At 34.8% G+C, this 16,842-nt stretch overlaps 1 protein-coding gene across 1 annotated transcript in view; it reads right to left on the bottom strand.

Moving 5' to 3' along the window:
* The window catches only part of Gnpat (dihydroxyacetone phosphate acyltransferase), a 153,907-nt gene that overhangs the window by 37,359 nt on the left and 99,706 nt on the right, over positions 1 to 16,842 (bottom strand). Inside the window, exon 9 of the mRNA XM_090375697.1 lies at positions 8,153 to 8,422. Within this exon, the coding sequence (XP_090231823.1) occupies positions 8,153 to 8,422 (270 nt within the window). The remainder of the gene's footprint in view (positions 1 to 8,152; positions 8,423 to 16,842) is intronic.

The raw sequence follows: 16,842 nt of genomic DNA, 5'->3' as shown, positions 1-16,842 counted from the left end.
CATTACTTGAAAATTCCACGTATCGATCTTATACTTTTTTTCTCATTATACTTTCGATTTCTGTTTCTGCCTGTTTCGACTTATATTTTTCGGCTCCTGATTTTCGTTTTCATTTTCCCTTCTTCACAAGCACCTGGTATTAGTTTCTTTTTTATACTAACACACAAAGTCAGGGCCCTTACTAAAAGGTTGCGCTTTACAATCCCAGCTAGCCTAGTACGTTTAATACCTTTTTCTTTACTTTTTATCTCTTTACTTTCTACTTCTACCTTTTTTACATTCCAATAATACACTTTGTAAAGCTATTAGTGCAATAAGAGGGTGATACAAATGTTCCTACTATCCTTAATCTCTTGCTATCTTCGTCTCTATTTAATTACACTTTTATTCCTTCCCTATCCTCAATTTAATCCCTTGCCTTATACCATTTGCTTGTTCTAAATTTATCAAATTTATGTACTTTTTCTACTAAATTCCAATACCAATATTTATTATAAATTACAATACAGATTTTAACCATTTTTTTTTTCCCTACTCTGAAAACACTTATTTATATTTTAATTTATTTCAGCATTATCTTAATTTCACCTTAATTTTTATATAACTTACACTGCATTGTGACTACCTTGTCCATATTTTGTGAGTAATGCTGCTTTATCACACAAGTTTTATTCTTTAATTTGCTTCTCTTCCACTATTACGGATAATATAGAAATGCAGTTCTTGATACATGGTCAGGTGTAGTCCTCTGATAAAATACCTGAACATGTATCAATATTTACTTTAACTAACATCAGATTTTTGCATTTTTGCTACCCCCTTTTTTTCAACTTATAGCTAAATTTGCCCACCTATTTCTGATGCTGGCTAGTTCACCTTTTATTTGTTTAATCACTTTGTATTAATTATTTTACTTTGCAGTTCCCTCTTCTCTAATTAGCTTTTTAATTCAGCCTATAATTCTCTTAATTCATTATAACATATAAGATATTCACATTCTTTCCTTTTTTCACACCTACAACTTTTCTTATTTCTGCTATCCTTCCCCTTTTAGTTTTTGGCATTTTGTGTAAATTTCACTTCCATCTTTGTACTTTTATCAAACCTATTAATTTCTCCAATATATATATATATATATATATATATATATATATATATATATATATATATATGCATGGAGGAATTAATGCAAACTTTTTTGATTTTCCCTTGGTCATTACACTAAAAACAGTTTCTGTATGAAGAAAATTTCCATATAACAAACTTATTTCAACAGACCTGGGTAAGCACTGTTCACACCTCAGGCCTTTAGGGAATAGAGCTGATACTGTAGAAAGCACGAATTAAGAGCTAAAAAGATTAAGAATTAATCCTGTTAGCTTTTAAGAGCTAAAGGGAATAATTCCACGCATTAAAAGCTAAAATATTTTACAATTCAGTGGTGCCCTTAAAACCCTGCAGGAAGAAAATGGCCAACCACAGCACGGGATGTGCAGCAGGGGATCAGCAATGGCTAAAAAGAAGTAGTTAAACCTATACATCCTATACACTAGTGTACTGAGAAGTCGTGCTCAATCACTATCTGTGTGTCCACAGCCATTGGCAAAGATTAAGGCATATTCCTGAAGTGGACATTGGGTCTGATCCACCTGTTTTCTACTGTAAGCATCCTATTAGAAAATTAGGAGAGAGCGATTTTCCTTTATCCGGGAAATTCCTCTGTTGTTGCTAAGAAATGAGTCATCCACACTTTCACTAAATTTCTCCTGTCTCTGTATGGTAGGTACAAGTGATCCCTAAATCAGTTTTATTTTAGCTGCTGTGCAAGTAACCTTACAACGTTTAAGAGGAAATCCTTAAACGTAGTGGAAAAGGTGGAAGTGCTTAATAGTATAGATCGCGGCATTAAAAAAAAAGGAAGTTGCTTTAAAATTTGGTGCCCCTGCCAGTAATGTGTCAACCATTCTGAAAAACCGGTGTTTCGATTCTCAAATTGTTTGAGGAAACGGAACCCATTTGGAGGCGTGCAAAATTATGCCTTTGTGAAGAGGTAGATGAAGCAATTTTTATGTGGATGAAGTTGATTCGAGATCAAAACGTGCTGATATCAGGGACATTAATAAAAGAAAAGGCTATGGAGCATGAATCTCATCAAGGGCATAAAACATTCCAAGCCAGTTCTGCTTGTTTGGACAAATTTAATGTGCTCAAGGATTTGAAAATGCACTACTGAAGGCATATACTGAAAAAAATTATACTGAGAGTAGAAACCAACCAACCTATAGATTCTGTTATAGATTTGCAGATGTGCATAGCAGAGTTGGCAAAAGCGTGGAGTCAAGATGTGACGGAAAAAATTAAGAATTGTTTCGCTATCGCAAAAGCAGGTTTTGCTAAAATGCCAATTAACAGCGATGAGAGGGATGAACTACTACAAGATATTGAGCAGTCTTGGGAAGGGTTTCAACCAAGGTTTAATCAGTGGAGAAATTGTTCTTGATGAATATTTAGGATTGTTGTTGTTGTTATTTGGTTTTTAAGAGCATTAGCAACTAAGGCCATATTGCTCCGGTGCAGTGGTCATTCCCTGACCTTTCCGCATGCTCCGTATTTGGTGGTGACGGGCTCGAACCCCGGTCCAATCAAGAAGCGTGTGCTACGCACTGCTGCTCCTTCCCACCTGGCTACGGAGGCACCTAAGAATATTTAGGAGTTGAAAATTATATCATAGTAACTGAATATCAGAGTAACTCGAACATTTTGGAGAGTATTCAAAGAACTAGTGACAATATCGACAATGAGTTGGATGAAAATGAGGGAAATATTAAACCTTCCAAACGTGAAATGTTGGCAGCATTTGAAACTTTGCATAGAGGCCTTCAGTGTGAAAAAAATGTGCCAGAAAATATATTTGATTGCTTAAACAAATGCACACATTTGTATGAACGATGTACAGTAAAATCCACTGTACAACAAAAAATAACCAAATATTTTACAACATAATTCTTAAAAGTGTACTAATATATTGTGGACATCATGTAAGTAGTCATTTCTTAATATGTATGTATTAATAAATTGTTTATTTTAAAACAATTAATTGAGCAAATAAATTTTCTAACATTTTAGTTAGAAAATTTATTCACTGCCACTTATATCTAATTTATTTCCCATCTTTTACTATATTTCTGAATTTACAGTATTTTTCACTGTTGAAAAAAAGAGATATTTCTTTATAATAAAATTTCTGTCTAACGAATTTTTTCAAGGGAACAATCGATTTCATTATATAGAGGTCTGAATATATTTATTTATTTATTTGTTTGTTATTTATTTATTTATTTATTTTTTTTTTTTTTTCATTTATTGCAAGCCACACACAAGCAGGTATATACAAGGTGGTTCAAAAAAAGATTCGTATTCACACAAGAAGTAGTTGTAATAGAAATATGATTTTTTTGTGTGCGTGTGACACCTTGAAATCTCTATAGTAACCACACAATTTTTGGTTTCAATCTGACAATTTGTTTTTTTTTTTCTTTTTGCAGTGCTGAATCCACAATGGAATACAAACAGTGATTTGGTTTCTCTTTCTACAAGGAAAAACACCCACAAGAATCCATGAAAAAATGGTTGCTATTTATGGAGAAGACTGTCCAGGTTAAAGTGTTTACACATTGGTGTAAACAATTCAAATGTTTATACCAATGAAATGATGCCCAGCAACTGCTGTAACAAAAGAGTGTTGCAAAAGTTGAGGCACTAATCCTGGAAGATCACCATATTAGTGTCAAAATATTGTCAAAAAACTAACTGCACTGCTCCAAATTAGTGTATTGTCTGCGAAGAACATAATCCATCAACAGTTGCATGTGAGAAAAGTGTTTGTTAGACGGTTAGACTTCTGACCCCTTACCAGAAGATGGAAAGGGTACAATGTGCACATGAAACGTCAAAGTGCATGAAAATCAAAAGTATTTTTTTTTTCATGGCTAGTCACTATGGGTGAAACTTGGATCAATTGCTATGATCCCATCAAGACAATGAAAGAATGCAGAATCACCATTCCTGCAAAAAGGCAAAGGTGCAACCAAATGCTGGTGATGCTGTCAGTTTTTCTGAGGGGAGATCAGCATGGTATAATCTAACAGATTCCTTCAACAGGGCTGTACTGTGACAGCAAAGTATTATACCAACCTCCTCAAAGCTACGTGCTGCTATAAAAGAAAAATATGGGGAAAGCTGTCAAAAGGTGTGTGTGTGCCTGCTCCACGATAATGCTCCTGTACATTCCTTGCATACTGCAGTGAGGTGTGCCCACGAATGTGGGTTTGACATATTGTCGCATCCTGCTTATTCCCCGACCTTTCACTCTCGGATTTCTTCCTCTTTCCTGCCCTAAAGTCCTTTCTTCATGGAAAACACTTTGCTACTGATGATAAGGTGATTTTTGCTGCTGAGTCATGGTTTGAAGGATAGTCAGAGGACTTTTACAAAATTGCCTGTGAAAGTGTAATAATTGGCAAAAAAGTGTCTTTTTGTCTGGTGACTACGTTGGAAAAGTGTAATGCATGGTGTTTGTTTCAACCTTCTATCAACTTCTTCTGATTGGATACATATCTTTTTTGAACCCCTTCTCCTGTAGGCCTGGACCATGGCGGTCTGGGTCTGCAGGAAGAATTGCTAGTGTGTGGCTGCCAAATGTCACAGGAATCTTGAAAAGAATGTAAAAGAATGATTTTATGTAATTATTTCAAGTTTACAATTTAATTCAACACAGGAATAAATAAATAATGATAGTTTATTATTACTTTTTTTTTCATCAAAAAATGTTAATTTCAAGGTGTTTTCTGGTTTAATTTGCAATGCTGGAACAATATCAAAGTTTTGTGCAATAAACATCTAAAAATTTAAATTTGGTAGCAATTAATATTATCACATTTCTATTATACGGTACCAATGTATTTTCAAAATTTCAAGCATAATTAATAAACTTTTTTGTTTCATTTCTGGCGTCAAACATTCTTTGACATTTCTAGTGTCAAAAAACACATTTAAAAAAACTTGAATTATTATTAAAAAATAACAAATAATAAACTTAAGTATTGCAGTCTATTGATAAAGATCAAGAATTTGCGTAATTATAAGCACAATTCAAAATACTAAATACTCTTCTCAAAATTTAAGGTTAAAATTCATCCCATCAGGGATGCCAAACCACTCATGTTATAAAACTCAGCCAAACTATTCATGGGTTAATAACTGCTGAAATTTAACAGTGGAAAATGCAAGGTTCTGCATTAAGGTGATAGCAATCTGAAACTGACATACCATTTGTTTACCATCAGATTCAAGATGTTGATAATGAAAAGGTTTTGGGAGTAAATATACAATCTGATATGAGATTCTCTGAATAGCAAACAGGCTGCAAGCTCATGAGATTTTGTCAATAATATACTGTAACTCTGCAGGTAGAGACAAAGAAGCAATTATTTCAATTATATAAAGCAATGGTTAGGATACATCTTGAATATGGAATACAAGCTTGGAGGCCTCACTGAGGAAACAGATGGACCTTTTGGAAAGCACACAGAGAAGAGTAACAAAATAGTTAAAAGCACAAAAGAGCATTCTCAACAAGAGAAAGACTTGAGTTCTATAAATTATATTTAGTTTATTCTATAAAATAAACTGCATTGGGATATAGGTTTAGGGTTATATTTTGTATTGGAATTTTATTGAACTTGAATAGAAATCATGACTCGGACCAGAGCAGCAAAGCAAAAGGCTCAAACTAGTGGAAGTGTGTGGGGCTCAGGGGAGAATTGAGGAGGGGAGGCGGTTGTCCTCTGAATCACAGTCTATTGAAATGCACTGCTTGTTTGATGTTTGTGGAGCAATCAGGAATGGGACATGATATTGCCGAGGGGGAGGTCTTTGTGTGTGCGCAATGTAAGCAGTGTGAGGAAATCATGTGCCAACTCAACATTGTTATGGTCTTATATGAGAGCTTGAAGGACAGGGTGGATGCCCTCAAAGGATTTAAACTGAGGGCCCATCAAGCTCTCAGCGAGAGAGCTTGATGGGCCCTAATTAAAGACCTAGTAGTTTAACTTCTGTTCCAGGGAAATTAATGGAGAAACTGGTTAAAGAATCATTGCAGGATCATCTAGACAAGACTTCAGTTATAGCTCGGACACAGAATGGGTTTGTAATGGAGAAGTTTTTTCTGACTAATTTGATTGGATACTATGATGTAGTCACAAAGGAACTGGATGCAAAGAATAACTTTGATATCATATATTTGGATTTTAGAAAAGCATACTGTTACATATGGAAGACTGCTGCACAAATTGGAGCAGTGTGGCATTGGAAGCAAATTGCTGCTAGGGAAAAAGTAATGTTTGAGTGGGAGAAGACAGAGAGTGGTAATCAATGGACACTGCTCTTCGTGGATTAATGTTATTAGTGGAGTCCCTCAGGGTTCAGTGTTGGGTCCATTGTTGTTTTCTGTATTTATAAATGATATTGATGATGGTACATCAGGTTTAATGTCCAAGTTTGCAGATGATACGAAGGTTGGCAGGATCGTTAATGACACTAATGACAGTACACTGCTGCAACAGGATCTAGAAAAGTTGAGCAGATGGGCTGAGAGGTGGCAAATGAAGTTTAACATTAACAAATGTAAAGTACTACATATGGGAAGCAGTAATCCCAGAGTAACGTATCAACTCTGTGGTACCACACTGACAGTGGTAAAAATGAAAAGGACCTGCGGGTAATTGTGCAGGCAGATATGAAGTTTTCTGAGCAGTGCAGACGGTCTGCAAGAGTAGCTCATGGTGTCTTGTCGATGATATACAGGAATTTTTCTAGCAGGGATAAGGAGGTGATTATCCCCTTGTATAAGCAATGGTCAGGCCACACCTTGAGTACTGTATACAGGTCTGGAGGTCTCATTTTAAGAAGGATGTAGAGCTGTTGGAAAGAGTACAGAGAAGGGCAACAAGATTAGTGAATGGAACAAAGAGTTGCTCTTACGAAGAAAGGCTTAAGTTTTGCAAATTACAGTGTCTGGAGACTAGTCACCTGCGAGGTGATCTGATTGAGGTGTATAAAGCCTTGAATGGTTTGAGCAAGCTCAATGCGGATGGGATTCCTCCTCTTGCTCAGAATAATCACCTGAGAGGGCTGTTGTTGTTATTTGGTTTATAGGAGCATTAGCAACTAAAGACATATTGCTCCGGTGCGGTGGTCATTCCCTGACCTTTCCGCATCCTCCGTATTTGGTAGTGACGGGCTCGAATCCCGGTCTAATCAAGAAGCGTGTGCTACACACTGCTGCTCCTTCCCACCTGGCTGCCTGAGAGGGCATAAATTCAAATTGAAGGAAGATGGTTGTAGGCTAATGTGTGGAATTTTGCCTTTAGCCAGCGGGTGGAACAAACTTCCATCTGTCGTTGTAGAAGTTGATAGCTTAAATAGATTCAAGACAGAACTTGACAAACTTTTGGAGCGAGTGGATGGATGAAATAAGGGGGAGGGGGGTTTGGCTGATGCTATATAAGCTTGCTTTCTTGCATCATGTACCTTTGCTAATGCTAATTAGTGCTTGGAAACCAGGGATTTGCAGGACGACCTGACTGAAGTGTTTAAGGCATTAAAAGGTTTGAGTGAACTAAATACTGAGAGTATTAGTATTAGAAATGGCCACATGGTGCAAGGAAGACTAATTGTAGACTAAATGTCTAAAAATTTTCCTTTAATTAAAGAATGATTGATGATGAAATGAACTACCAGCTACTCTTCTGGAGGTTAGAAGAATATCTAAATTTAAGGTGGGTTTGGAAAAATATCAGAAAGGAATAGGTAAATGAAGTGAGGGAAGGTGACACCATTATCTTGAATTCCCTCATTCTGTTGATGCCATATAAGCTTGCTTCTTTGCATCATTTTGCCAACACTATCAGAGGTCATTTTGCAAAGGACAAGAAGATGTGTTTAGATGATTCTTTAAAAGATGGTATTTAGATTGTTTGCATATCTCAAATAAGCTAAACACCATTAAGAGTTTAGGCTTCTTTTTTTTTTTTCACATAAAAGATATTATCAAAAAGCTTTACTTATATTAAAAAAGTTAAAACCATATTACCTTGTTTCTCTAAAACAATACCATTATCAAACATTGCCAGAGCTATCATTGCAAAATGCACCAACAACTGAAGAGCTTGATTCTCATAATGGTAGAGGTACACCTGAGGTAGTGCTTGCTTCAGCGTTTCAACGCTTAACCTAAGAGGAATCTGAGTAGATCTTGTCTTCTCTAGCTCACACTCTTTAGGTGCAACAAAACCCTCTGAAGAAAGCTGAACAATATTTGAATGTAATTCAATAGAGGAGCAAATACTAGAGATAAGATCTTCTGCAAAAGACAGCATACAAAAGATTTTTTTTTAGAGAATATTACAAAAATCTTATAAGGAAATAGTTAGGCTATTAAATTTCTTCTGTTATATTCATGTCTATATTATTTTATGATTATGTTGAAATGAAATTATATTAATATAATTAATGTAATTAGAAATAAAAACTAATTACTTTAGAAATGCAATAACTATTAAAATTTATGAATTTATTAAGTATTTGAAAAAAAAATATATATATCAAAGAAAATTCAAGCTGTAAATTTAACACTGAGTGAAACTTCTTTATCAACATACAAATGGAATGTTTTAATTTGCAATTCAAATTCTCAGTTCTAAATTTGCAACAGAAAGAAGGCCATGGTAGCCAGATATATTAGTACAATTTTTTTTAAAAAAAGTAAATTTTATATATTTAACTGTGAAATTACACAGACCACATATTAATAACAAAATGTCAAATGAATTGCTTTAAAACAGTTCCTGCATTCTTAATTGACTCACACCAACAGCAGCCATCAGAATAGCCATTAGAAACTTGGAAAATTAAACCAAATACACATATAGTTTAGATCAGCAGATACAACTATAATGTATTATATATACATAACCTATAATTACATTAATAAAATATTCCACAGTGTTCCACCTTTAACAATTCATGCATTACAATAGGGGTGACAAACCTTTTCCTGCAGTATGCCCCATATTATGTTGGAAATGTGTTGCATGCCACCTCAGGGCCAGATCTAGTTTGGTTTTCAGCTGTTTTTAGAACCATCCACGATTCTAAACACAACTGAAAACTGACAACAGAAATTTAAGGGACCAATGAATTTGCTATGACAATTCATAAGTATTATAACTTTATCACTATCTGTTCTTCATTTGCCTAGAATCAGGTATTTCCAATTTTTATAAGAATGATGACAGTCACAACAGCAGAAACACTGCCATCATGGGTAAATCCATAACAAGACCCAAATAAACTTTGAACAATGTTAAGAAATGATATTCAACAGAAAAGGAAATGATAAGATGCTATGAAATGGAAAGGTGAAAGGTGGCTGTTAGAAATGCAATCAGTATGTCTCAGTGCATTCCAACTTTGATGAGAACAGAGGGAACTGGAGATGTCTCTCTAAATAACATATAAAGGTTTGGATGAGTAATAATCCTGAATTATTTCAAAATGTTCACATAGAGATGCACATTTAAAATAAAACAGATAACATTAATAAACGATGAGATAATTTGAAGAATGTGAAAAGAAAGAATTGGCAAAAACAATAAATGGAGAGAGACAAGTTAAATCATTGCTTAAAAAAATCACAAGAGTATTCCTAACTTAATCCTGGAATTAAAAGGCAGGTGTCTGGATTAAAAATTAAAAGGGAAAGGGGGGGGGGGGAAACAGAACTGGGAGGTAGAAATTAATGTGGTTCAATTATCTAAACAACTAGACTAGAATGTTTGGAGAAAAAGTATTCAACACAGCATCCAGTAAGATGGATTTCTGCTTACTGATTGTCATTTGATGATGATTTTAAAGACAGTCATTTTTTGCTCATTTGCACTTCAAATTAATCCGATTTCCTATATGTGCATTTTGATATATTAAAATACACTAGCATAAGAAACGTTTCCTCAATTTAATTAAAATATACACTGCATCTAATTAAAACATACACTGCACTGCACTGCAATGCAATAACATAATTGAAACCTCAACATTTCCAACATTCCCTTTATCTGTGAGAACAGATGAATGGGAATCAAATTCCCACAGATGAAGGAACCATGTTTTGAAACGTTTAAGTTTTTTGTAATGTTCACTTATTAATTAAATTTAATAATTAAATTTCTAAATTATGTTATTATAACATAGTGGTGTGTATAATTTAATAAGTTTAGTCATTCCTGTATATATATATAAATATATAATAATAATTAAAATAGGATTTTTGCCAGTAGCATGGCAAACCAGTAGAGTGAAAATAAACTGAACCAAATAAAAAATAACAATAACGGAAAATATAAATGGGGGTATAAAGAAGGAGAGGGTAGTGTTGAAGCAGCAGTCCTAGAATAATTTAGAAAATAAGCCAATTAAAAGAAATTTAGCGGTGCCTCCTCGTAGGCACCAGTTTCCGAATTATGTGAAATCAAACTAAGGTGAAAACAGACTAACAACATTACACGACCAGATAAATTAAAAATAATAAAATGAAATTAAATAAAATAGACTGACCATTATGCCCCATCTCGACAGAGAACCACTGCATTTCGAACGCTAAACAAATCCATGCAACGACAGAATGGTACCAAGATCAAACCGCCGATGCAATAGATTTGCATAGCGGTGGTCCTTAAGCAGCTTAAAATAATAAAACAGAAAGCTAGACTCACATGGCCAAACTGAAAATATATAGAAACAAATCAGGCTATAGATGGATTAATTGGATTATATTTACATTGGGGGTAGTAGTGTGACGATGTGCTAATGCTGCATTCGTACCGCCATCTATAGCCTAATTTGTTTCTATATATCTTCAGTTCAACTATTGTTTTGTCAGTGGTGTGGTTTGGCCATGCGAGTACTAGACTTTGTTTTATTATTTTATGCTGTATAAGGACCACCGTATGCAAATCTATTGCATCAGCAGTTTGATCTTGGTATCATTCCGTCGTTGCGTGGATTTGTTTAGCATTCGAAATGCAGTGATTCCTGACTATTATTGGCCTCGTGGTCCTCTGTCGAGATGGGACATAATGGTCAGTCTATTTTATTTCATTTCATTATTTTTAATTTATTTGGTCATGTAATGTTGTTAGTCTACGTTTCCACCTTAGTGAGATTTCACATAATTCGAAAACAGGTGCCTACGAGGGGGCACCGCTAAATTTCTTTTAATTGGCTTATTTTCTAAATTATTCTAGGAACGTTGCTTCAACACTACCCTCTCCTTCTTTATCCCCCCCCTTATATTTTCTGTTATTGTTATTTTTTATTTGGTTCAGTTTATTTTCACTCTAATGGTTTGCCATGCTACTGGCAAAAATTCTATTTTATTATTATTATGAGCAGCATGTAGTGGACTATGCTTTTCTGCTGCCACTGATGTTAGCTTTCGTACTATTTTTTCTTGTTTATTTTTTATTAATTTTTATCTCTATTTAATTTTTAGATTAATTGGATTATATATAAATATATATATATTTATAATACGGGCTTGGCATAGAAAGTTAAAGTTAACTAACAATAACACCTTGTATCCAAACATATACTGTATACCTAAATTTCATAAAACTCTTACTGGTTTTAGATTTATAACTTCGTGTAGGGATAGCTACGCTAAGATTCCCCATCACAAACTTGTTCAATTACTGCAAACAATTTTCAATAACATAGGTAATTCCTATATTATTCTCAATAATAGACTGGTATTAAATTACATAAATAATAAAATAGACATAAATACGATAGAATACATTAATACCTATGACTTCAATAACTTGTTTACTAGTATCCCTCATAACAACCTAAAAACAGTGTTTAGTGATTATTACAATAAATATAAAAATATATTACCATGTCAGAAATACTACTGGGATGACCTTATTAACCTTTGTATTTTCAACAACTACATATTTAATGGCAGTAACTTATATAAGCAACATATAGGCATAGCTATGGGAGCATGTAGCTCTTGTTTAGTGGCGAATCTATACCTTCACCATTTTGAAAATAACTTTAAGCACAATATTATTCTATACAGATATATAGATGATTTGATTGTTATTAACAAACCAGATTTTCTCACAGAAGCAATTAAGTACTATCCACCAGAATTAATATTAGAATGTACTAACACAAACAGTTCCAAATTAGCTACCTTCCTAGACCTAGACATTAGTATAGTTAATAATACTATACACACCAAGCTGTATGACAAACGTAAAGAATTTCATTTTAATTCTATAGACCTTACCAACTGGAACTCTAACATCTCTAAACGGATACACAGAAATATCATAGTCGCACAAGGTATCAGAAGAATATGCATATGTAACAAGATAGATTACATTATAGATACGCTTATAGATTTCAGATCTAAGTTAATAAAAAATGGATTCCCACACTATATAATTGCACGATATCTACATAAGGCCATTTTGATAGCTAATAACAAAGGGCACTATAACCTAAACCAACATCATATTATGGATAAAGTCTTTAAATCTGCACTGATACAGCATAGATTTGGTAGGTTTTTTCGTGGAAGTTACTTTGGCATAGGTAGCCTTTGTTGGACATGTATTTATGTATATAGTAGACACTGCCCATGGAGTAAGTTTTATATAGCTTACACGCATTGAAAACGTTGTACCTATATTTAGGCTATGGGTAGGAACTTATTCTATTAACCTCTACAGCTACTTCGAGAAACATCTATTTGTTGGCATTTCTATATTTAAGCAGCATATACAAAATTGCAGAGGGCGCTACATATATTAGAATTATAGCAATTTAGTGATATTAACTACTTTTCCTAGGGGGGGGGGAGGCTTTGGTCGTTAACCTTTTTTTTTTTTTTTTTTATGAAAACCCCAAACATGAAAGGTATCAAAATCTATAGTACTTAGTACCGTGCATGGGTTGAAGGAGAAGTATGGGGGAAGGGGGATGCCGGAAACTTTGCTCTAGAGACTAAACATGGGTTTCATGGCAAAGTGGTGAAATACCACCACTTTGCTCCAATAAGCAAAGTGGTGGTATTTCACCGGTTGATGAAAGTCATCTACGTGCCGATTCATTCAGTCTTTCGTACTTTTGCTTTACGGTGGTAAGCAGTTTTCTTATATATATTTTTAGCTTATACTAAAGGACTTTACTTTGCTTGCCATAACCAGGATCCCTTACTATAAGGGACGGGAATTTACGCTCCCGGTTATATCTGAAGTTAATTTATGATTTAACTTTTTCTATTCTTTTTAACTTTTGCTGTAAGATCCCTATTTTTCATACCTCATGAACTATTAGAGTAATTTGAGGGGGATTGAGGTACCATATCTATACTTTGACTTTTTCCGTTCGCCTTGGTTAGCTTTTGCTTCTACTGTTACTTGGCAATTACTGATTCTACCATGATTATATATTATATACTACATACGTATAATTCCAACTATAGATGGATCTCTTTTTATAATTTAAAATTTGGCTATCCATCGGGCTAACAGTCATCTTGCCAGTTTACTACTAAATTGGGATATATCAACTTAAATATCTTATTGTAATGGATGGTTACTTCCTTTGTATGGTTGTTATACATCTTTAATGTTATTTTATTCTACCTGGTTATCTTATACTATCTGACTATCATTTGGACACAGTTATGCTGGACGATGACTACAGAAATGGATAGCTCGTTAATTATGGTTGATACATTGAAAGGGTTAGCCCTCGAAAAAGTCCCTTTCAATGTATCTAATTGCCTATAATTAACATTTTAATTTTTCTTTTAATGTTATTGATATGTAAGGTTTTCCTTACTGTATTTGGCATATATATATATTTTTTTTCCAGTTTGCGTTGGGCACTTGCATAAGGCGTTGGGTTGCTTGAGATGCTATAACTTACTAGCTTTCGTATTATACATTATAGCCAGCTTAACTTTGTCTATTATTGCACTATTAGAACTTACCACTACAACTAATATCTTAAATAAATATATATATATATGAAATATTATTAGTATAAAATACAGTAAGTAGATGCATAGAAATAAACTAATGAAAATACGGTGTACCCTGGGAGCGATATACGTTGTGAACGAAGGGGGGAAGAGCATTGCTGTCTTTTTCATGATTTTGGTGGATGACCTCTGATGAAGACACAAAAATTATGAAAGACTCTGCAATGCTATCTCCACCTTGGTCGTTTCTTCAAAAAATTCATTTGGTTTACTTTTCAATCGTTACAATTATTTTTTCCGGTTCCTTTCTTCCCCCCTTCGTTCACAACGTATATCGCTCCCAGGGTACACCGTATTTTCATTAGTTTATTTCTATGCATAAACATCTACTTACTGTATTTTATACTAATAATATTTTATATATACATTATGGCTGTAGGGTACTTTTGCGATAGCTGTGACCCTGATCCATAATTCATGTTATTGTAATTCAGTCTTATCTAATCTAATTCTTAATTTTCTTCCCCCCTATAGCATATAGCTTCTCTATTGCATTATTCTTGATGATTATATATATATCTACATCCTTCAACTGCCTCATTTTGAACAGGTTCCTTTTTCAGTTTTAAAGAAATAAATTAATTTTTCATGTAAAATGAATTATAAATTATACTATAATTCATACTAATTATATCAAGTTTTCATGTTAAACATATACACTGCCCTACCATTAACATCCAGACACCTGCCTTTAGACAAAAAAAGAGCTTTTATTGTGTCATTTAATATTTTGTGCTGAAACCTTTTGCTTTTATGACTGCCTGCAATCTCAGTGACATACTCTCAACCAGCTTTTTATAAATGTCAGGTGATATGTTCCTCCACTTGGCCTTTAACGCATCCACCAGTTCGGCCTTGTTCTTTGGGCGATCTCGACGTGCACGAACCAGATGATCCAACACATCCCAAAGATGCTCGATAGAGTTCAGATCAGTACTCTGGGCTGGCCAATCCAACTCTTCCAAAACCACATCCTCAAACCACTCTGTTACGACCTGAGTTACTACTCAGGTCGTAACTGAGTAGTAACTGAGTATGGCATGGTGCATCTTGCTTATACAGGTATGGGCCTTCCCTGAAGTATTGCCATAATGTTGAAAGTGCATAATTGTCTAATTTGTCCTGTATTGCACAGCATTCGTGGTTTTGTCAATAATGACTAATGGACCCAAGCAAACCACGAAGGAAGCCCCATACCAGGACACTGCCTCCACCAAACTTCATTGTTGGGAGGATAAAATTAGTTCCTAAAAAGGGTGACAAATCCCTCCCATCCAATTATCATCCCATAGCAATTCCTTCTACTCTTTCTAAAGTAATGGAGAAATCAATTAACTGCCAACTCTTAAACTACCTAGAAACCTTCCATCTGATCAACGATCGCCAGTATGGATTCCGTCAGTGTCGATCCACTGGTGATATTCTGGCTTATGTTACCCATTTATGGACTAATTCAATGGAAAGGTTCGGTGAAACACAAGTAGTTGCTCTTGATATCTCAAAGGCTTTTGATCGTGTTTGGCATAAAGGTCTTCTAAACAAGCTTCCATCTTATGATTTGCCAACTGTTTTTAGTAATTGTTTATCCAGTTTTCTCTCTAATCGTTCGCTGAGAGTGATGGTAGATGGCTTTCTGCCTTCTAACTTCTCCACTAATGCCGATGTCCCCCAAGGTTCAATTCTTTCCCCCACTCTTTTCCTCTTGTATATTAATGACCTTCTTCCATTGACTGGAAATCCTATCCATAGTTTTGCCGATGATAGCACATTGCATTCCACTTTCCATTTTGAGAAACCTTGTCCTGCTCAATCAGCTTCAACTTCTCGAAAATCTGCTATCAATTCCTTAAATGCCGATCTTCAGGTATTTCTCCAGTGGGGCAAAGACAACTTAGTTGATTTCAACCCTTCTAAAACTCAGTCTTGTCTTATATCTCGCAAAAAGGATTCTTCTGCTCCTATGCTTATCTTTAGTGACACTCCAATTTCTAGGCAAAATGATATATCTCTTTTGGGGATTACCCTGACTTCTAATCTCTCTTGGCACAAGCACATTACAAATATTGCTTCCTCTGCATCTAAAAAACTTGGTTTTCTCTTTCGCTCTCGGCATTACTTTTCTTCCAAACAGCTGCTCACTCTGTATAAATCGCAAATCCGCCCTGCCATGGAATATTGTTCCCAAATCTGGGGCGGTGCCCCCAAAACTTCTCTCAGGTTTCTTGATTCCATTCAGAAGAGGGCAATTAGGTTAATTAATGATTCATCTTTAACAAAGTCTCTCCACTCGCTGTCTCATAGACGTACTGTTTCTGCTGCATGCCTCTTCTACAGATACTTCCATGGGCACTGTTCTTCTGAATTGGCTTCTATAATTCCTGCTCTCTCTTTCAAAACAGTCCGAACACGTGCCGCCACCAGCCAACATCCATTTACTGTCCAACTCCAAACTCACAGAACCAACTTTTCATCTTCCTTGTTTATTCATTCAACTGCCGTTTTCCGGAACAACCTTCCTTCATACGTATTTCCTGAAAATTACAGGCTACAGAAGTTCAAGTACAATGTAAACAATTATCTTCTTTCGTCTTCTCAACCTCCAACCCAAGCACGGTGCTCAGTACTATAGGTTCTAATACCTCTCGTGTTTGGGGTTTACATAA

This window comes from Mastigoproctus giganteus, chromosome 6 (genome assembly GCF_048544385.1).
Source record: "Mastigoproctus giganteus isolate SK-2022 chromosome 6, ASM4854438v1, whole genome shotgun sequence".
In the NCBI taxonomy this organism is placed as follows: Eukaryota; Metazoa; Arthropoda; class Arachnida; order Uropygi; family Thelyphonidae; genus Mastigoproctus; species Mastigoproctus giganteus.
Note: the sequence above shows the minus strand (reverse complement) of the source record. Positions and strands in the feature narration are given on the sequence as shown.